The following is a 23,608-nucleotide window of genomic DNA, read 5'->3' as shown; positions in this document are numbered from 1 at the left end:
TCCTTCCATTCTCAGTCACTCCTGATTAATCAACAATTATCTGGAACAATCACTCAGCAGAACTTTCTTTTCTCCTCTCATGTGAAGAACAGGACTACAATGTACTGTTTCTTAATTGCTAACTGAAGTGGAAGATGTTTTCTTCTGCAAAGCTAAAGATCCTACCACGTGCATTCCATTTGAAAATGGAATCAAGTTGTGATTCATGGCTTTGTTTTTTCCTTAGAAAAATAAGTTGAAGTATTGCTCATGTAGCATCTGAGAGGAATGTTATTAACATTGCTAAGGCAAGTCAATAAATTAAGAAGTATCCAAATGACTTCCTGTATAGGTGCTTTAAAGGATATGCACTATTCAGACAAGACTGGTAAAGTTTATGTTAATAATGCAACAGATGGTAAAAAATAGAAAGTGTAAAACTGAAACTTTATGATCAAAATCACTTGAGGGGAGGATAAGAAACTCATTTCTTGTGCTAAGAATATGCTATAGCGTTTCCTCACAGCAGGTTTAAATTTGGCAATGGTTGTAAATAGAAATCAATCTCATCATAGAATCATAAAAATAAAGGTTTGGGAGGGGTAGTTAAAAGAATTTCTGGATTGAAGTCCAGCTAGACATTTCTTGACAGATATTTGTATAACCCATTTCTAATGGCACCTGATGTAGGAGACTTCTCGTTCTTGTTAGTGTTCAATCAATGCAACAAAATTTTTCCTAAAATATACTGTATTTTATTTTTTGAAGATCAAATCATAATCTTCTACTACTACTTGAAGAACAATTGATAATTGTTCACTTTTTGTATAAATTCTGTTATAAAATCTTTACTATCTCTCTCTCTCTCTCTCTCTGTCAATTTATCTGTCTATGGATGCTCCATCCTTGGAAGTATTCAAGGCCAGGTTGGGGTTTTTTTGGACTAGATTATCTTTAAGGTCCCTTCCAACCCAAACCATTCTAAGATTCTTTTATATGGGAAGATTCCTGCTGGATATGCTTGAAGTTCTCTATTTTCCTTCAGCTCTTCTTTGCTAGTCATGTTTTATGAAACTTTTTTTTTTGCTTTTCTTTAGATTTTAATTTCCTACATCTTTCTCTAATCATGATGATGAAAAACGACACAATATTTCACCTGGAACCTAGTTAGCACCAATGAGGGTGAAATAATTTATTTGCCTTACCACTGAACTATCAGACATGTGCTGTTCCTTCTGCAAGAGTGTTGGATTATCTTGTGTTTATGGCCCAAATTCTTACCCGTTAGTTTGGTTTGATTTTGAAATTTTCTTCTTGCCTTTTAAAATGTTTAATATCTCTTCCTTCCCTGTTTCCCTTATTCCACCAAACATTACGACAGTAGAAACCATCAGTACATTAATTTTTTCCAATTAACCAAGTCACTGAGGTCCTGCATGAATCATGAATCACCTTGATTCTGGTTATTTTTTGGTAATAGAAAGCAACCCAGGGGTTGTTTTTCAGTTAGTTGCACACTCACTGGATATTTTCTTTATCTAGTCTACATTTTTAGTTGGCCTATGAAAACGTGCTGTGGAATACTCAGGGGGAAAAAAAAAAAGTTTATTCTAGATTTGTCACATCTACGGTGCCAGTTATTCAGGAGTTCGTTCATCCTCTTAAAGACAGAAAATAAGATTGATTTAACAATGTTTTTACATGCCCATGTTGGCAATTTTTATGTCACCTTATAATATTTATAAACGTACTCCATTTTCTCTGCCTGAGGACATGATTTCTATTTTCACTTCTTCTATTCTTTTTTTTTTTTCCTTCCCCCCCCTCTGTAAAGGGAAGCATTATGTCTGTCTCTTCTGACCTTTTGGAACCACAAGCCTTCTGGTGGATGCAATTGATAGTGATCCATGCATTGCTTCAGTTAGTTCCTCGATGACTCAGTGATACATGAGCTGCATCATATCTGTTTAAGAATAAATAAATTCCTAAACCTCTTTTTTTCCATGCTCAAGCCTGCAATCCCATGTTCTTGCTAAAAGTAATTTTTTTTAGTTGTAGTTATGGGTATACCATGCTATCTTCATAAAGAGAGCAGGGAGGGCTGTTGACTCTGCATCACTTATTTGCTCTTTTGTGCATAATCTGTATTTCTCTTCATTTTCTATTTGCTTCTCATGTATCTAGAACAGCTTCTTACTATTTTTTTACAATTTTTTCCTCTTCTTTTTTAACTTAAATTTGCATAACTTTCTGATTTTATTCCCACAGTGTTTATGCAGTTCATTTATACTTAGAAATTTATCTACTCTAGGTATGTCATAGTTTCCCTGCTTTTATGATTTTGATTTTCAGGCTGTGGGGGGAGAAATGGTATGATCACAAAGGTGTGTTAAGAACACTCTTTTTGGGTGAGTTTTTGTTTTGTTTGTTTTTTGTTTGCTTTGTTTTGTTTGTTTGTGGTTTTGTGGGGTTTTGGTTTTTTTTTTCTTTTTTTTTTGCTTTGCTTAGGAATAGTTCCCCTTGTGAATATCTATAGGATTTGCACTTTCTCCTGCTTTCCTTTACTGATCAGTATAACTCTCAGGAGACATACCAGAATGATCCCTATCTCTATTGAAATTATATTTTCTGAAGTTCTCATCATCTCACCATCCTCATTCTTTTATCCTCACCACTTCTGTACTTGTAATTGATTGTAATCTATTTCAGAGATACGTCATTGATTGTAAGACACTTTGACTTTTTAAGTACAGCCTGGAGACCACAGATCCTAATAATGGTAGGGTGCAGGTGTTCTTTGATGTGATAACTGACAAGCTTTGTTTGTAACAGTCATTTAGTCAGAAACACTAATATAGAATTTTAAACAGTATCAACTCTTACTAATTCTGGTATGTATCTGAATGAACTTTATCCCTAAATTTAAAAAATGGATGAAGTAATAGAATAAACACAGACTATAATGTTCATTAATTTTTTTTTAGTTAGTTCAAATAAATTCAATAGAAGAATTGCCAAAATTTGTTTTCTAGACAAAGTGAGAAGTTAAAAAAACTATTTAGATCTCTGAACTGGCCTAAACAGTTCAAAGACATTAATTTTGAGAAGATTATTTTTAATTGGAATGTACAAAAGTTATTTGGAATTTGAATCCCAATTTGTAAAGAATAGTTTCACACTGAACTGTAAAACAATTTCAAAAAGAATATTAGGACTATGAGGATTACCCATACGGAGTTGAAAAAAAATGGGATTGATTGACAAAGCAGGAAATACAGAGGAAAAAATGAGAACTTTCAAAAGTCAAGCTGAGTCACTCTGGGTCAAAGAAATTAAAACAAATAGTAAAAGGTTATTCAGCTATATAAAACAAATAGTAGAAGATTCTTAAGCTATTTAAATGAAAAGAACTAAAATAACAAGCAAAGTCAGTGTGAAGATAGGATTAAACATCCTAGGTATTGTCTTAAGTCTTTGTAAGTTGTTGTCCTAGTTTCACTAAAATGGGAGTAAAGCAAGAGGTGGCTTAATGGGCAGGCAAGTGCAGAAGTTGAAATTACCCCAGACAGGCCAGAAGGAAAACTTGGAGTGTTTTGTGTTTGAAGTCAAAGGGACAGAACAACACCCATAAAAGTGTCACAGAAAAATTGACATGTGAAATTACAAGCTTTGTAGTAGAGCAAGTTATGTTACTTGATTAAAGAATAGCCAGTGCAGTTTGTGTATGTCAAAAGATAGAGAATTGATGAGCAGCTCTCACTCTGTTGGTCTCGTATTGGCAGCATGCAAAACTTCGAAAACAAATTTTGAAGCAGAGATTTATTAAATGCATTAAGGTAAATAGAAGATAGAATAAGGCATATTGGGCTTTATTCTTACGGATTAATCGTGACACTGACAAGGGTTTTGAGTTTTTATTTTTGAAAATTAATAATGAAATGTTATCTGCTTAGATTAGAATAGTAGCATGGAAAAGGAACTGGCTAGAGAGGAAATGAGAGTGACAAGTGCTTAAGAAAGATCTGCTGGGCTTTTAGCAGAGCTTGTTGTAGGATCAGTCTTCAGATTCATAGCATTTAATATTTTCATTAATGAGCTTGACATAAATATTAGGAACATGTTACAAGAAAGTCGACAGGCACTGTCAATACAGAAGGGACTAGAACATCATAAAGAACTATGTGACACTGAAGTTTAGAATAAAAAAGATAAGAATAAATTTAATAGTGCAATTAGGAGGCTGTACAGCCAAGGGCTGAGGATGAGGATGACTAGGAGCCTAATGGCTGGAATTAAGCTGGAAGAGGATTTAGAAATACCAGCTGATCAGAGGGTGATGGTTCCATCAACTGGGTAAGAAAATCTGAATGTGAACTAAATGTGAAAGCAAGAGGTTAGCTGTGATCGTCCAAGTTGACACTTCTAGTTCCTGTATGCTTTAATGTTTTGGACTGTGGCGTCTGAGCATGCTCAGGTATTTGTACCTGAGCACAAATATGCTGATTGTTACCTGTTAAAAGGGAAAATTAATAGTATGTAGAATAAATTGCTTTTAAATCACAGCAGATACATAATGATGAGTGTCATTGAAATGTTCATGGGGAAAAATAGTTCTGCCTTCAAGTAAGGATCTGAACAGTGGCCAGTAAACAAGGCTGCACACTAAGCCCAAATGTTGAAAGGCTCATGATTAGGTGAGCCCTCTCTGTTCTATATTCTAAGTCATGAAACACTTCTATGTAAAACAGCATCTGATTGTATAATTAAAACTGAGTTTTCTGCATGTATGTGCAGGAGCCAAATAAAGTTTTGAAACCTTTTTTAGGCACTTTAGGTGCTTGACTATGCAATGCCTGTGTCTGTTTTATGGTCTGCATGATCTATAGGTTCTTCTGTGTTCTCTGGCCAACTCTGTGTAACTTACTTCAGCCTTTTATTTTTACAAGCATTACTTTGGGAATGAGGTTAATTGTCTACACAATTGTTAATTGTGAATATTAGTTTCTGTCCTTTTGTTTATCTATATGGTTCATTTGCAGCCTGTCTTGACTAAGTAACAAGTTGTAGCTGATAGATGTAAATTGATGCTGTTAAGTACCTTTTTAATGTATGTGCTCTCTGATTTGCTTTCTTTTCACTTGCTACTGATGCTCTGCTATGCAGATATCAAATTGCCTTGAGGCCGATTTAGCTATATATAAAATTTCCAAGCAACAACACCAATTTTTGATGCCCTTCAGAAATACAATGTTAACATTTTCATCATTTTGTGGGGCTTCATCATAGGTTTGACCTTAGCTAAATTATGTAGTTATATTTTGTTTTAGCATTTCTAGTTTTTGACTCCTCTTCCAATGCTCCAAATATCCTTAAAGTTTTAGTGCCTTGAATAAGCATAATTTCATCCACTTTATTTCTCAGAGGTAGTTGGTTGTTGAAAGTAGTCTTTCACTGCTGTGGAACAAAAAAAACCAACTGTCGGTGAAACTAGCTTAGTATCTTTGAAACTCAGTCTAGCTAATGCTGAATCTTTGAGATGTGTGGACTTAATAAGCGTTTAGTTCTAACTTTTGAAGACTGAGCCCACAAACCTGCATTTAAAAGAAAAGGGTTGGGGGGGAGAGGATTCATTTTGCTTTCACTTCTGTCACATCTGAAGCAATTAGAAATTACAAATATTGACAATCTTTTAATATTGACTCGATATGTTTTGGGAACAAACTTCACTTTCTTTATAATTCCACTATATTTTTGGCCATGCTTGGACCATTTTTCCTACCCTACACAATCTGGAGGCTACCTACTATATTTTCTTTAGTGTCTTTCAGAAGAAGCCAATGAATCTCAGCCGGTATGCATCCACAGTAGCTATTTAAGAGTCAGTTGAATTTAACACATTTTAATTGCGTAAGAAATCTTATTTACATTTTGTTTCTCAAAGATTGTAACAGCAGTAGTGTTAGTGAACAGCAGTAACATAAAAGTTGCATGTGTTTTACAGAGTACATGAGAGACAAGAGGGCAGCGTGCATCGGAGTAGGTGGCCATTTCTTGTGCTGTTGCTGATGCTTTCTCTGGAGTTTTTCTTTCTCATTTATGTTTTCCTCTGCATTTATTTGTCAGTGAATGGACAAACAATGTGAGAAGGATCTTGCATATATTTGTAGCAATAAGTCTGAAAAGCTCTGTTGCCACCAGGGCTCTAGAAAAGCTGTGGAGAGGTACAGGGCGTTGCTAAGCAACACCACATGGCCACAGATAGTATTTTTCTTTTAATTTATTTATTCTTCAGTTTGAGTGTGTCCTGCTTGGAGCCATTTGGGTAATAGTTAAGCAAGCACATAGAAATCAGAGAACTGCAGGAGTGGAATAAAGGAATGCAATATAAAAATGTAAGAAAACAAAAGCCATGACACATAATTAAATGACCGAGAGACATGAAATAATTAGTAAGGACTAGGGGAGAAAAAGTAAACAAGCATGAAGAAATAAGAGTAGGAGAGAAAAGCCCAAGTTATGAAAAAAAAAAGAAGAATAGAAAAGATAGGGCACTATTGAAGAAAAATTAAAAATTGAAAGCTCAAACAGTGTATACACAAGGGAAACAGGGAAACTGCTGCATAGGAATAAGAATTAAAAATCAGAGATAAAAATGACTTCAAGAAGAAAAGGGAGAAATTTGGTAATGTTAAAAGAATGATGATTTTTGTTTCTTTTTGATTTGCATCATCCTGTTCATTCCTATTACTCTATTTGCACATATATAATAGTAGCAGTGACACTCAGGAGCTGGGGACTGATTAATAAGTCCAATATGTTTCCCAGAGAGGAAAAATAATTTAAAGTAAGAGTTTCAGTGTTATTTAGAAATTATTCAGTCTGTCTGTTTTGAAATAACAGTTTCAAAACTAGGTTATTGCATTTTATTGAAAAAATGTGTGTGGTTATACTCAGGGTGCTAGGTTAAGCGCTGGTTGCATAGAGGGAGTGGGTTGTTCATACTCTCCAAGTTAAACAGAATAAGCAGGGGCAATCTGTCCTGTGCAGTGTTCAGGGAACTAAAAGGCCTTCACTTGCAATAGTTGGAGCCATTTATAGGCTTGAATAGCATAGCAATGTGAGGAAAATTCTGTGACAGAGACAGCCTGGCTGGGAGACCCATTTAATTAGCTCAGGAGCTGTGCTACCTGGCCCAAATGTCTTGAGCAGTGTTTGTGGGACCTGAATTAGACTCTTCCAAAGAGTGCTAAGCCAAATTCAAATCAAGGAGTCTTGCATTGCAGTTCTCTTCTGGTATATCTTGGCTCCATATGGCCCTGATTGCTTGGGAATTGCTGGGAAGGTGCTTGGCTAGTGCTTTGGGGCATGCTTGTATTGTTCACCTCAGCTTGAACATAGCAATTTTCAAGAGACTGACAAGAAGGGGAATACAGCAGCCTGAAGGCTGGCCATAAGGTTTTGGGAGAAGAAAACTAACCGGATTGAGACATGGAAGCTTCCAAAGGAGTAAAAATCTTACAGGAGATAGTAAATGAGACACAGAACTGTTACAGTACAGATACTGCAACACAATGTATCAAACAACGAGGCCCGTGGAAAAGAAATATATATGGGCTGATTCTTGAGAGATGTTTCAGAGAGATGTTTATTTCTCCAGCCGCATGGCCGGGGCTCTGCCGAGGATCTGTGGCAATCACGGGACCTGAGAGTCCTTGCCCACACAGGGGAACACAAAACAAACAATGGGGAACGAGGCTGAGCAGGGGCAGGGAAACACCGTGCCTCCCCTCAGGGCCCCCCTCCCAGGGCTACATGGCAGGGGGGGAGGACCCCAACACTTCACCCATTTATTTTTAACAGAAAGAGATTTAGAACTCAACATTGAAAACAACTGGATAAACATAACAAGAACAGTTTCAAAACAAAATAAGTCATCCTCCTGAGTCTTTAAATGTCCAGACAGATTCTCTGGAACATCTTAAGGCTGACAGAAGGGAGACAGGACTCTCCGGGCATGCTTTGTGGGGAAACTGAGGTAGGAGAGGGTTTAATTTCTTCCCTCCCCCTTTTCATCTCCCCCTCGGCATCGGAGAGGAGTTGTAGGGAAAGAGAATTGTATAGGGAAGCCATGGGGTGAAAAACGGATTAGGAATAAACTGGGGATGAGGTAAACTTAGGAAAGGGTTCATATTGGGTATAGGGTAAAAGGGGAAAGTAGGTTGTGGGTAGGGAAGTTGCTGGGATGGTTATTGTTTATAATTTTGTGCATAATGGCTGCCTTTGACGGGAATACCTCCAGGCCCAGTAACATTTGCTGCTTGTAAACCCTTCTTTCCTTGCACTATATCAAATTGTACAACTTCCCCATTTCCTACACTTGGGATGTATTTTTCAGGGTTATTCTTTTTAATAGCAGTTCTATGAACTAATATGTCTTCTTGGTTGTCACATCTTGTTATAAAACCGTAATTTTGTTTAACGTTATACCATTTTACTATTCCTGAAACCTTAGCTATGGTGATTTTTTCTTTTTTCGGAGTGGCTGCAGCTTTCTGTCTCGCTGCGTTTTTGCTTTCTCTTTCGCTCGCTCCTGTGTTGGAATTGTTGGGGCTGCTCGTGCCTGCGCGCTCTTCCCCGGGTCGCATTTGGGGCCGCGCGGGCTGGGCTGGGCCGCGCCACTCAGCTCTCTGTGCTCCGCTGCCTCTGCTCTCAGCTGCGCTGCCGCTGCCTGGGGCCACACCCACGTCTCGGCCAGGCCCCCTAGCGATGACTCCCCCACGCCCTGCTCCAGTGCACGTTTCAGCTGGGCGCAGCTCCGCTCCACTGCCACCGCTGCCTGCGCGCCACTCCTCTTGGTCAGGTGTTCATGGGGCTCGCTCCACCACGCGGGGCCGGGCGGGCTCCCGGCGAGCCTCGCTCCGCTGCTGACACTGCGGCTCACGTCGCTCTGCCGCGCGCGGGAACTGCCTCGCTGCTGCTCAGAGAGCGCTCGGTCCACGTGGCCTGGCTCTCACGGTCCCTGAAGCAGTTTTAACTTCGCAAGGACACAGCTGACATTGTTCAACAGTCTCGGTAATTAAATAATATTCACGAAAATATTCTTCCATCAGCATATATTTTAACTCAGAAATTAACTGTGTCCAAACGGTCTTCCAAAAGTCTTTGGTAAGAATCAGATCCCAAGAAATGTAGAAAAAGTTCTTAACCATGCCAGGAAGTGTTTCAGTTCCTTTTGAGCTTGAGTTAAGCTAAAATTTACAAATCGTTGTTCAAGAATCTTTCCAAGTTTAAGATAAATGTCCATATGTGGCTCTGAGATCCATGAGTCTTTCCACAGTTCCTCCATAGTTTAGATATGGAACAGCAAAACAAAAACAAGAGGAGAAATCCAGAGTTTCTAGAGCTTACTCACAAATCAGTAGCTTAGGGATTGGGGATCGTTCTGCTGGCATTCACCACCATTTGTTACAGTACGGATACGGCAACACGTGTATCAGACAAAGAGGCCCAGGGAAAAGAATATATATGGACTGATTCTTGATAGATGTTTCAGAGATGTTTATTTCTCCAGCCGCATGGCCGGGGCTCTGCAGAGGACCTGAGGCAATCACGGCACCCGAGGGTCCTTGCCCGTGCAGGGGAACACAAAACAACCAATGGGGAACGAGGCTGACCAGGGGCAGGGAAACACCGTGCCTCCCCCCCAGGGCCCCTCTCCAGGACCCCATGGCAGGGGGGGAGGGCCCTAACACAGAACTAGAAGAGTGCATAGTGCCATACTGAGATATTGAGTATTTAGTGGTCTTGTCGCTAACCTGGTAAATGGGACTGAGACCTGAGGCAATATATTTATCCTGGATGTTGTTTTCAAGCTACATGTGAATAAACAAGCATTACAGCAGCATTCTCTTAATGCTCTTTTGGATGCCTTGCTGAACGATGTAGCTACTCATAAACCCTGTTCATTTCTGTGTATAGGAAAGTTCTTGTTCCCATAGTTTCTTACAGAAGATAAGTCCATACTACTTATTTTCTTAAATTTCTATTGGAAGATTCTAAAGCTTGTTAAACATGCATGGTATCTTCAAAGAAGGTTGCACTCATTTGAGCAGTTTTCCGTAATTTTTGATTATGCCTGTGTGTCTGTAAATAGATGGCGCAGCAGATGGTGGTAACTTCATAGGATCTGCAACCATTGTAATAGCCTCATAGCTCTGATTTTCTGAGTATTTTTTTGAGAGGGAAAAAGCATTTTAAGTGTTTGTACTGTCCTACTTTGTTGTTCCTTTCCCACACCCTCCCCACCGAGACTTGACTTTCCGCCTTCTTAGCAATGAGTGTAAGCTTTTGTTTTGACTAACTTGGCTTGATGCATGATACTTAAAAAGAGGTAGTTGTGTTGACTCTTAAACAGCTTTGTGATTCTTTCTGCATTCTTATTCTTGCTTTCCTTTTTTTTTTCAGTTTGCACTTCCATTTGTTTTTTCTGACTCTATATATATTACAGAGTCTGAGGTCTCTGTGTTACTGTATCTTTTGCAATAAGGTATGAGATACGAGTCACTGCTAAGCACAGTAAAGAATGCTTATAATTATAATAGTCTTTTCTCAATTTATTTTTCCATATGGGATTTTGAAAACAGAAAAAGATAGGAAATGTTCCTCTCATATTTAGGTATTTTAGATGGCAATTAATATATAACGTGTTTAAATACTTGGCTTTTGTAGACATCTCAGCACAAGGACATGTCTTTTGAATCTCAAAGATAATGGAAATAGAGCAGAAATTACAGCCAATTTTTTTCCCCAAAGATATGTGATTTGTCAACTCACTTATATATCTTCTCGTGACATATCTCCTGTCATCTACAGTTACTTCTGAGTCAACATACAGTTAAAAACATAAGAGCTGAGGTAACATTTTGTTGGGTGTTTTCATATTGGTGTCCATAGTTCATGAATGAACTTCAGATTATTTAAAGTCAAATAATTCTTCAGGCTTTGATGAACAACGATAGTGATGGAAAATCTGAAACAAAATGCCAGCATGTTACCCAACTGCACCAAGGTCTTGATACAAGGGTCGTGGTTTACTGTCTGCAGCCTTTTTCCTAATACTTATTTCATTGACTTGGAGAGATACTTCTCAAGTGAACTGAATATTTCCAATTATTCCTCTGAGGAAATTTAGTGTCAATTTCATATTTTGCTTTGTTTCATTGCTACCTAAGTAGCAATGTGATACTGATGCTGCAATCCTAATTTTAGATAACACGGTAAGCCAGAATAGAAGTGTATATACTCTTCTCTGCATAATTCACCTGGTCAGATACCTGGTGGTATCTTAGTAATATTTTTTGTGGACTCATTTTAGTCACAGCAGTGAAGTATTTCACATGTTGCTGTTTTCTTCTGCTAAGCTAAGCAGAGAATAGGATTTCCCCCACTCCTTCTGCCAGACCAGAAACATTGGGTTGCTTGGAGCCCAGAAGTCATAAATCCTACAGTGTTCACTCTATATGAGTCTAATCCCTTGGTACTGTGACCAGTTACTCAGATGTTGGCATTGTATATAGCAACTCTTCAGGCTCTTTCCGGGGGAATTAAATATTATTTTATGTAAGTCTTTTAGATATTGGGGAGAATTAGGAGCACACATGGAAGGGGGCAGTGCACATGTTTCTATGACTGTCCATAGATACAATCTAGGTGATCTGTAAGATCAGGAGAGACGGACCTTGGTATGACCTTGCTGTTGTGGCTTAACCCCAGCTGGCAACTAAGCACCACACAGCCACTTGCTCACTCCCCCCTGGTGGGATGGGAGAGACAATCAGAAGGGTAAAAGTGAGAAAACTTGTGAGTTGAGACATAGACAGTTTAGTAGGTAAAGCAAAAGCTGCACATGCAAGCAAAGCAAAGAATACATTCAGTACTTCCCGTGGCAGGCAGGTGTTCAGTCACGTCCAGGAAGGCCAAGCTGCACATAATGGTGACTTGGGAAGACAAACACCAATCACTGAATCATTAAAGTTGGAAAAGACCTCCAAGATGATCAGCTCCAACCTTCAACTAGATACCACCATGCCCACTAAACCATATTGCAAAGAGTAACCACTCTGAACCTCCTTCCTTCTTCTTCTTCCCCCAGCTTTATGTGCTGATGATGACTCCATATGATCTGGGATATCCCTATGGTCAGTTGGGGTCAGCTGTTCTGGCTGTGTTCTCCCCAACTCCTTGTGCACTCCCAGCCTCCTCGCTTGGGGTCTCGATGCTGTGTAAGTGCTGCTCAGCAATAGGTAAAATATCGCTGTGTTATCAACACTGTTTTCAGCAGAAATCCAAAACACAGCCCCAGAGCAGCTGCTATGAAGAAAATTAACTCTCCCCTACCCAAATGCAGTTTTTTTGGCAAGAATCTTATGTGAAGCCATGAGAAATAGCTAAAGCAGATTAGTTTCTGCAGAACTTGTTGGGAAAATTGTTATTTCTTTTTTTTTTTTACTATTGAGGCAACAGCAAGATGAAAGAAAATGTTTTGTTGTAGCCTGTCTGAAAAATACTGCTGTTGGACAATAAAATGTGCCATGTAAGAGATGAGAGGTGGCATCTTGGGTTGAGGAAGCAAGCCTGTTATATATAATTTGCTTTTATTCCACTACATAAGACAGGACCATACTGTTTCAGGATGGTGTTTAAGCATTTAATTATAACTTTAATTTTTAAAAAACTTTTATATTTGATAATTCTTTATCTATGCATGAAAAATAAGAGGTATCCTGTAAGTTAGTTCTCTCAAATATGTGGGGTTAATTCCTTAAATTCTTGGTCATTTGGGTTCTAAAAGAGCAAGGGCTTTTGGGTATGAGTATTTCCTTATGCTCTTTGTTGAAGGTCAAGAACATAATCTGTTCCTTAGGAGTACAGTTCTACCTACCTTTTAAAGATTCTTCCTTTTTTCCCAGGTTATGAGCTCTGTAAATGTTAATTCTCAATATGAGTCTGGTCTTTACCTGCATACTCTCATTTTATTTAATCTCAATGAGTCAAGGGAATATTTGCCTAAGCAGAGTAAAGAATCCCAAGAGAAAAGCAAGCAGGGTTGAGGTATGTGAAAGTAATAGGAGGGGAAGGGAGTACAGCATTTGGGATGTTTTTTTTTCTTAGTCATTAGTTATATTTTCACTATCAAGTAGAAATAGTATATTTAGAAATTCTGTGAAGAGCCTGTGTCTCTTTATTTAAACTTCATGCTCTTAAAGAATTAGATTGTAAATTCATGTTGAGAATACCAGGGTCTCCAAGAGAAAAAAGGCAGGACTACAGCCACTTTAAAAAAGAAACTGTATTTAGATGAAGCTTTTGATATTCTAAGACATGATGTATATTATTCCCTGCTACAGAACACTATCCCATAAAGGGAAGCAGTCTTACAAGTGTCCCTTCAGATGCAGAGGGACCAGTAGCTTGTTGCCAAGTCTTCTCATTCATCTACTGATTAACATTTGTTTTAAGAAGAGAAAGAAAAATGTGAGAGAGGCAAAGGTTTTCCTTTTATTTTTTTTCCTCCCTGAAAGTTTTCTCTGTCTTTTAAAGCTGAGTCACAAGAGAAGGAGCATTATAAATTGTCCTGTCTAGTTAGTGGCATCACCTGTGTTCTCTGCTCCATTATTATTTCCAGCTGTGCCTCTGGTTTCTTGCATATCTTTTGTAGCTCTTTATTCTTTAGAGTTCCTTGCTCTACTGTTCTTTGTGTTACATGCTTGGTCCTTTCAGAATGTTTTTTCTCACCCTCCCTGTATCAGTACTATCTGATGTGTTACCCATTGCCAAAACACGTGGTGTCTGCATCTGCTCTGACAACAGCAGGTTGAATTCAAGCAAGATACCATACCCTTATGTGAACATGAAGGCTGTGATAAATTTGCCACTTGAAATTTGTGCGTGAAACAGCATGAAAAGGAAGTTAGCAGAATGCCATCTCAGAACTGAACATCTTTCACAGCCCCAGTAAAATTGCAAACTAAAGTGTTAACTATGTTTAACAAGTAATTAACTTCTATATGATTACCCGTCTTTAAGGATTAAATGTGCCGTATTTTAAACTGGAAAGAGTTAAAAAAATCCAAAATTTCTGCTTTCACTTCAGAATTTCCAGTTGCATTAACAGTATTTCTGGTAATTATTAACAAAACACCACACTTGCAGTTTCAGAAAATAGCACATGCATCAGTATTTCCTGGTATGAATCCTGTATTAGCAGTATATTCCCATTTGTGGAGAAAATGTGATACTTGTTCTTGAGTTTGCGTGCATGCTATTTTTTTATAAGTGCCTTAAATTAATATACCTCTAAAAAACCTCTGAGAAAACAAACATGGTTATGCTAATAAGGCATTGATTAAAGCCTCCCACAATTCTATTCAATGATTTTTTCTATTGATTTTTATTTGATTCCTACCACTTAGGCTGGTTTTCTGTTGGAATTCTGCTTTTTTGGATGTACTAATATCTATATTTTTCTAAGAGCTTGTCTGGCCAATATGGCTGTATCATGTAATGAAAATTTGTTATAATGAATGTTTTGTGAATGGCATGCTGTCAAATGTTATGTAAATACCTGAGGGCTCAATATACTTTCTGCAGATATTAGGAATATGTGTGTATTTAAAAAATTTTTAAAAGGATCTGTTTTTCCTTTGTGAACAGCTGGTCAGTTAGCAGTTTTAAGCTGCTTTTTTCCCCTTTTTGGAAAAAGAACCCCTTGAGAATGAGTCACAACAAATAGGAAGAAGGAATTTAGTAAGCAGATATTGAAAAGATCATCATATGTTACAGATAGCATCAAACAGTCCTTTTATGTGTTTAGTTTTTAAGACTGCTCTTAAGGTAGGGCCCTCTGGCAAATAGCATCAGTTTTGTTTAGTTGCTCAGTATGAAGACAGTTTCAGGAGGCTTCCTGTATGGAATACAGCTATTGGCTCTTGAATAACATTAAAATAAATGCAATATTTGTAAGTCATTTTACCCTATAGCAGATGGGTGCTTAAGTCTGTGAGAGAAGATCAATGGAACCATTTAGCTTTTTGTGTTGTTTCAGTGTAGAAAGACAGTCTGTTCCAAATCAAGAGAGGAGTCTGCTAAGAATATTTAGGTTTCATTGAAATAAAGCACAGTTCACATCAAAAGAAGTAGATGTGCTATTTCAAATTCATAACAATTGACTATTAGTCTGTTTTTAATATTTTTTTTTGGCATGTAATCCCGTTTAATTAGATTCTACTCTCTCTGTTGTTTCAAGATTCCATAAACTGGAGTCTTATATACCAGCTGCTAAAGCAGGAGTTACTGTCTAAATGATATTCACAATGAGTATTTGGAAGGTTTACAATTATACCCTTGCTAATAAATTGTGCTATTTTCCCCAACAGTTTTAAGTGCTAATCTTCAGAAGGCATTTTAAAATTAGCTAAAATTCTGTCAAGAGATTTACAAAAATTGTTAGCATGAAGATAATTATGTCACAGTCCTTGGACTCCATCTCTGATTGTGTGCATAAATCAGAAAATGTCAGCTGTGTTTTCCCTTAATAATTATCCTTGCAGCAATATATTACAGTTTAAATTACTATTATAGTGTTGCTTTAGGTTTATAAAACACAAGTTAGTTATTTCTGAAGTTTTCTGCTGATGAAATAATTCACATTTCTAGAATAAGGAATTACTTGTGTTAAGATTTCATATATATCGATAAGAAGATCAATACAAAAAGCAGCTCTCTACACTTTTTTACCAAGTCCCCTGAAAGTACAACAAATTTTGTTACAATTTTGTTAAAGGAGATCACTTCTGCAGTATGGCTAACATTTTCAAAAGAGCTAGCTAATGTGGTCACCCTTGTAGCATGTGTGGAACTTGAAGTTTTAGGGACTTTTTGAACCAAAACTTGAGAATGTTCTTGCTGAATCTGTACGGGATGTAGGTATTTACAGTAGATTCTATAGGTCCCCAACAGTTTTGGTAATCTGTTGTTGGAACCTACCTCCTTAAACATAATGAGTTAAAATATCAGAGCTACTAAATCCTGCAGAATTTGGACCAGGTTGTTTCATTCTAAGGACTCAGAAATCTAGGTACAAATACACTTAATAAATTAAATTTGTCTGCATAAACAGTAGGAAACAGTAAATAAAAAATTGTACAGTTGAGAGCTGTTCTGTCTTTCAATTACTGTACATTCCTTATGTTCAATACACAGAATGTTTGACATTAAAAATGTGAGATTTACTCAAGCTAAGAAAACGTTCTAAAACCATGCGGAAGCAACAAATTCCAAGAATTCAGCAAGCCTAGTACTTACCTTAAAAACCTTTTTCACAGATGAGAGAGATGGTATTTCAAGTACGGCTTTTAATTTGGCAGTGTATCAACAAGGATAAGAGATCTACTTCAGTGGTGCAGGCTGCCTTAGAATAGGTCTTATGCTGTTGTCAGTACAAAAGATGTTATTTCTCAACTATCTCAAAATGTGTGTAGAGACATTATCTGTAATTTTGAAAGTCTTCTGTGAAGTATTTCAGGATAGATTTAAAGTAGCAGGATATGGCTTAGTGTGATCTCACTCTTGTTTTGATGGTTAGAGGAGTTACGGTTGATTTCAGTGGAAGTGGGGTCATATTTAGCCCTACTGTATCACAGAATGAGCAAGTTTGAGTTATGGTCTTCTCATGACTCTTGCTTCTGTTGTGGCAGAGCAGAGGCAGAAGTGCTTTCGTGGTTTAGGAGATACTCACTGGTGACACCAGGCAATAGGCTGCAGTTGGTTTCTGAGCTACTTCTGCAAAGTTCTTCATTTGACCCAAGGGGCCAAATGAAGAATTGCTTTTCCAATAAGTCAACAAAGAAAGCTTTTTCATATAAGACAGAAACATATGCAAGAAACCTAAGATGATGAATGTTGAGAGATGGGTTTTAAAAAGTGTAACTTCACTTTTGCCAGACGATCCGAGGTTTTTATTTAAAACTAGAGGGTTTCTTTATTTCTATTCTTACTTGAGCTAGATTGTTACTTCAGTCAGAGTATTTTGGCCTTGTCACTTAACTGCAAATACAGAACTGTGAGCACATAGTCTTTGCTCCCAGAGCTTGGAGTTTATTTTATTAACAAAAATAAATTATAGCAGGAAGAAGTTGTATTTTTGTGGTTATGAGAGGAAAAGCTTTTCAACTTGTTCATTAATCTTCCTTCTTTCTCATCTTCGAAGATACACTCATTATTCATCTTTCTCATTTCTGATTATACATTTTACCAGTATGCTGTGTGTGATGCCACAGATAGTTGTGGATATCCAGCCTACATCTCCATTTTTAACTAGTCATGAAGCTTAAGATCTCATATGATAAATAAGCCATTTATTTATATATAAAATATAAATACTTGCTTCCCACTCTTGCTTTTTGTTACACTAAAAAAATTCTAAGTATTTATCCTAGAATCCTATAAGAAGCAGCATTTAGACTTCAGTGGCATTTTTACATGTAATGGTATTTCAACTTATGATGACCATGTCCCTAATTGCAACTCTGTACTTACTTTTCCTCCCAGACTTCTCAAGGGTGATATTTAATTTAGTGTCATACAGAACTATAGATCTACCAAAAGGGATAACATATAGATTGCTGTATAATTATTGAATCATAGAGTTAAAACTTCTAGACTGTATCTATATCCACAAAAAAATCACTTGGCAGTGAGCCACCAAAAGCAATTTTTTCACTGCTTGCAATTTGATTTTTTTACTTTAGCTGCTGCTCAAAATGAAACACCTTGGACTTGAATTGCTCATTATACTTAAGTCTGTGAAATATTGTGGGCCACGATATACTGCCCTATGCAATATGTTTATACATATGAGTTATTTGATAGCATGGATAATCAAATGAGCTCAAATTTTGCTACTGATTTAATACTTCAGAATGTAAAGCTCACCCTGGTCATGGTCTACTGAAATTTCCTCATTTCCCAGACATATTTTTCAGAGTACTCTCATGCTTACAATTTCACTGGTATTGGTAGCCTTTCTCAGAAACTGATATCCTTTTGGATGATCTACAAGTACCGCATGTGAACTGATACTCAGACACATGAAGTGCCATCTATGCACCTGTAGCTATGCCTGCATTTGTTATTTCAGACACCCTTTTCTGCTTCCTCTGAGAGGATCAGGCATGCTTGGATGAGTGGAAAAGCCGTGGGTGTGATCAGCATTTGCGTACTCTCCTGTTCAGTATGTATGCAGTAACTGATGACATGGTCCTGTGAGGTCATTTTCTTTCATGAGTTTGCTTCTGGCTCAGGTTTTAGCACATTTTCTCCTAGTGACTCTCCAACTACTGTACCTTGCATGAGAGCTATTTGGCTGAAGTAGTTGAGAAAGATTCTGTGCAGAAACAATTCTCAGAAACGGTAGAAATAAGTTCATCTTCTTGCCAAGTGAATTGGTACATCATCTATTCTTTGAGTGTAATTTTTTTTCAGGTTTTTTTTTTTTTTTGTTCTGGGTTATCTGTTCATTTTTGCATTGGGTGTATAGTTGACATGGAGTATTTTTGTTTAAGGCTAAATGATCACAGCATTTTCTTTAGATATGGGCCACCTTTGTTGTCTTTCAGCCAATTAACACAGTATGGTCTATATAGACAAAGAAATATCAACTGAATTTTCTCATTTCAGCATTTTCTACATGGACAGGACAGTTATTTTAACTTGTACAATCTTGGGACAAGATAGTTGTATTTGATAAAAATCTGTGTGCCTTGGATTGTCTGTCATTTTTACATGCTTTATATCACAAGGTCAAGAATGAATTGTGTGATGCTCAGATTTTCTGAACCTGTCCTGAGGTGCTGGTGAAACAGGATTGTTAAAACATTGGCTCTTGGAGCAATTTTCCAGATTATGTTTCCTTTGGCTTCTATTTTCCTGGAGGATGGGAGGTTTAATTTTGCTTGCATAGGTACTTTCAGCTTAGTATTGATGCATCGAGGATCCTTCAATAATTAGTACTGTTGATTTGGATTTCTTTTATCTATTTTAAAAGAATGGCCTGCCTGTGCATGCTTGGAGCTGAAGGTCAGTGTATGCTGATCTGAATAATGGAATACTTCATTGTATAGCTTCCATATCTTTATTTTGCAATCCCTTTGACTCTTTGAGTATGATTTTGCTTTGCAAAGGACAACTGATTATAATATAAACAAACAAGCAAAAAAAATCACATTAACCGTGGGACAAGAATTACTGTGACATATGGAGTTTTTTACAAAGGAGAAAAAAGATGTCAAAAGATCCAAATATGTATAGCTCTGTTAAATTTTCTGCTCAGAAATGTATTATTAAAGCATTAAAACTTTGTATTAAAAGGTCTGTAATCTTATCTAAAAATAATGATCGTTTAAATGTTAATTGGACAAGCTAAAATATCTTGCTAGGTCATTTACAAGAATCTAATAATTTCCTCTACAGTGATGCTTTCGTAGCCTCAGATTGAATGTAATTATAAAAATAAAGAATCAATGCAAAAAAGAAAATACAATAGGTAACTCTTACTGTATTTATTGTAACTAGTTTTAAGATGTGGTCTTAAAAATTAATTCACTTACTAAATACTATGAAAGCAATGTGACCAAATAATAGTGCCCATAATTTCTTGAAAATTATGGCTACATACAGAGCCTGACAATCCTGCCTTTGAGGTTGTTAGCAATAGGAACTGTTCCGCTTGCAACTTGTTTCTTTTACACCCATATGGCAAAATTATGCCTCCCAGAGGTAACTTTTGGTATTGGAGAAAGTTGCTGTGGAAGACAGGGATAACCTAAAAGCCTCCTGTATTGATGAAGCCTCAAGAGAATATAAAAATCCTGTGGAAGATGCAGATGATTAGAGAATTTTTGTTCGCTGGTATTTCAGATTCACTTTGCACAGACACAAATTACCGCACTTCCCAGCATCTTCTGAATCAATTTTACTGTCTTTGTGGCAGCAGAAGAAAAGGATCAGTGCTCTGAAGTAATGAAACCAGTCACACATTTAGTAATAAATTACAGAATATATCAAAGTTTTAATTCATTTATTGTGACAAAATTGTTGGTTTCATATTACTTTTAGAAATATTGGTGAACTCTAATCTGAAAAAAAACATTGTGGTTGAGGTGTTTGTAAACAATCTTTTCAATTTCTGTTATGTTTTAAAAATTAAATAGGAATGAAATATGACTGGTTTGTTCCAACAACACTATTATATTGGGACAAAATTTATAACTTTTATTATAATTCTAAAACAGTCATTTAGATTTCTCTTCTCCTGTCTGTGTGTATAGTAGCATTGTAGCCTCACATAGAGATAAATGGGAAAAAAAATTAAAGAAAAAAAAGTAAAAATTCTATAAATTTCATTATGGAACATTTATAAGATGATTTCCATGACGACCATATAATAAGATTCATGTTTACTTTAATTCTGAGTTCTCAATGTCTTTTTAATGACTCCCATGTAATTAGAACAGAATGCATAATTTGAGGTAACGTAATATGAATCCGTTTTGTTTGCGTGATGTTGAATACTGTTAATACATGTACAATGAACTGTTTAAGACCTATACATGGCTATGTCCATTTGTTGCAGAACTGTGAGAAACTGGAAAATAATTTTGATGACATCAAGCACACGACTCTTAGTGAGCGAGGAGCACTTCGAGAAGCAATGAGGTAAGTCTGGGTCACCATAGCAACAGTCACAGATGTGGTAAAGAAAGAGTCATTCTTCATTATTGGGGGAACAAATGAGTTCATTGCCACCATTCAGCTCTATTCTCTAAGGTATTAATTTGTCAGTGGAGAGGCTTCCCTTGAGGCTGTACTTTGGTTTTGAAGCTGCATAAATGTTAAGCCTGACTGCACAGTAAAAAATGTAAATGTTTAATTTGTTATTTAAAATGCTTAGGGGGTGCCTTGCTTTATATTTATACTAAACTGTGAGTGAATGAAAATATTGTTCATCTAAATTCTGTAAGTGTTAAAGGAATTGTACAATGGTGTTTGAACAAACCTGTATTTGCTTTAAATTGAATTTGATTTTTATTTATGTAGTTCCTGTGTACTCTGATTTTATCACCCGATTTACATGATTTTGGTTTTGGTAATGGAATGTAAAAATCAGTGTGGTCCATTATATGTTATAGAGATGTATATTTTGCTTAATATGCTCATATTGTTGCACTTAATACTTATTAGAGGAGGCTAAAATTAGTCAGAAGATGAATTATCTGCCATCCTTACTTGCACTGCAGAGTATCTGGGTACAGGACTCTAAAGAAACTTGCCAGCTATAGTGTCTGAAAAAGGGAGTGATTACTATGCGGCAAGGTAGTGAAATTGAAGGCAGATTTTCTAAAGTAACTCACCGAATAATCAGGAAGATGTTATTTATAGTATTGTCTGTGAATCAGAAAATTATAGTAAGCTGCACTTTTAAAGATTTTGAAATTGGATAGTAAAATGTAATGATGCAAACATAGTGCTTCATCTCACTTGCCTGATATGAGAATAACTTCTTACACTTGAACCAGTGCAATAAAAAGTAAAAACAACAACAACCTCTCCCCAAGAATCTACTTGAAAAAATAAATACACCTGTTTGCTTTGACTGTGTTCATAATCCCTTTAAAAAAATTATGGATGTGTGTGAATGACTTGATTTGCACGACTCTGACTTTATGGCTTTATGCTCATGATGGTCTTGTCTCATATGCACTGACCATTTGAAAAGGTATTCTTACCTACAAGTATGCTGAACATTTCAACTACCAGTGCTGTAAAAATAACAGCATTCATTCACCTTTCTAATTGTGATTTTTGCTTTATGCTTGTTTTGCTTCATACGTTTAGGGTTTTCTCCCAGTGTGGTCGGTCATTTGTGTACCTAAATCTTGCATGTAATAAATGGAAAGTGATTAAAAGTAAAGATCTGGGGAATTTTTGGCACATGAAGCTACCTTCAGTATTTCCAACAAATTGGATTTCAAGTTGCTGCTGTCCTGTAACAGTGTTCAGGTTTGCTACGTTTTGCGATACATGACTCGGCAGGGATAGTATTTTAAAAATTTGGGAGCTGGAGGCTCTTTGGTGATCAGCATTGAATAGCAAGGGGGGCTTTGGCATTTCAGAGGTCATGTTTGTGTTATAAAGACTGTTTAGAAGATTCTTGTGATTCTTTTCTGTGCAAAAGCGCTTTACTATCTCATAAATTTGTATCCTGGCTATTTCTGCTAGCCATTCTGAGAAATAGTTATTGATTGTGAAGTGTGACAGATATTGTGCAGTGCTGGAATTCTCTTAATTGCAGTCAGTATTAAATGGTTGGCTGTTTCCTTAGTTGCTTTTTTGTTTTAAGATAAAGAAAATACCTGACTTACTAAATTTATACTGTAGTGTGTTTTTATAACACACTCGAGTGGCACATGAAAGGTGGAAAATGTTAATTTAAAGAGGTATACCCATTTAGGTGTACATATTTTTCTAAATGTGTGTAAAAGACACATGTTATTTTAGGTTGTACAGTTCTTTCAACTGCTAAATTGTCGCCTTATTTACTGGGTGGCTGCATTTTTCTGTTTGGATCCCAAGATGATCTGTACCTATGTAATTCAAGTGGTACATTTTTATAGATTAAAGTTCACTTTTCATGACAGGAGTGGACATTGGACCAGGCATGGGAGGACATAGATTGGCTGACCTCAGTATTATGAGGTACCTGCCTCCTTTTGGTAAGGGAAGCTTGTGGAGAGGGTTGCACATTGCACAAAAGCACTAAAATCATGTGGGCATGAGAGCAACAACAACAAAAAATCCTAGTTGGATAGCTAAGTGGATATACGAGGATCTCAGATGAGCCTTAAGTTGAGTGGGCAGTCTGCCCAAACCCTCTTTGATTTCCCAGAGTGGTACTACTGGTCTGCCAGATGAGAAATACAATGAACCTTTTCCCCCAGTGCTCCTGTTTGGAACGAGACCTTCCATTTTAACTTCATCTTTGAGAAAAATGGTCAATTTAGTACGGGTTTCAGTACACTTCTAGTCTATGAGTATCACTGTGCTCTGCATAAACAAATACTAATATCCAAGAGGGGTCTTGTTCTGTTTCCAGCTCTTCAGTATTCAAATTAAGGATTACATGAAAATTATCTTTCTTGTTTATGTATATAGATGTATGCAAAATAAACTTTCTGAAGGGTTTTGAAATTATCACAAAGCCTATGAACTTTCTCTACTTCTACTTCACATTTATTTTAGATTTTGAATGAGATAATGAGCTGATAGTAGTTTGCCATTATTCAGTATATAGAGAGTGGTATTGTAAGAATTTGATTTACTTGTGATTGCACATAAAACCATAAAGCATTCAATTTGGTTAATGTTTTGCTTATTTTGTTAATGTACTCCAAATGTTTTATTTATTACTATACTTTAATGCAGCTGCAAAGCTGAAGTAAACAATAAAAATCCATTAGTTTTTTGAATTGGAGTTTATAAATGGACAGACTGTTGCTTTGCTTACCTTGAATGT

At 36.7% G+C, this 23,608-nt stretch overlaps 1 protein-coding gene across 6 annotated transcripts in view; it reads left to right on the top strand.

Moving 5' to 3' along the window:
- The window catches only part of DPYD (dihydropyrimidine dehydrogenase), a 354,140-nt gene that overhangs the window by 28,611 nt on the left and 301,921 nt on the right, over positions 1 to 23,608 (top strand). For 3 of the 6 annotated variants that reach the window (XM_039555944.1, XM_010409176.4, XM_039555947.1), the window contains exon 3: positions 20,669 to 20,751. The exons of the other annotated variants lie outside the window; for them this stretch is intronic. In XM_039555944.1, the coding sequence (XP_039411878.1) occupies positions 20,669 to 20,751 (83 nt within the window). The remainder of the gene's footprint in view (positions 1 to 20,668; positions 20,752 to 23,608) is intronic. 6 annotated transcript variants of the gene reach the window in all.

The sequence above is a fragment of the Corvus cornix genome, chromosome 8 (assembly GCF_000738735.6).
Source record: "Corvus cornix cornix isolate S_Up_H32 chromosome 8, ASM73873v5, whole genome shotgun sequence".
Taxonomy (NCBI): domain Eukaryota; kingdom Metazoa; phylum Chordata; class Aves; order Passeriformes; family Corvidae; genus Corvus; species Corvus cornix.
The sequence above is the reverse complement of the archived record's forward strand: the minus strand, read 5'-3'. Positions and strand labels throughout refer to the sequence as shown.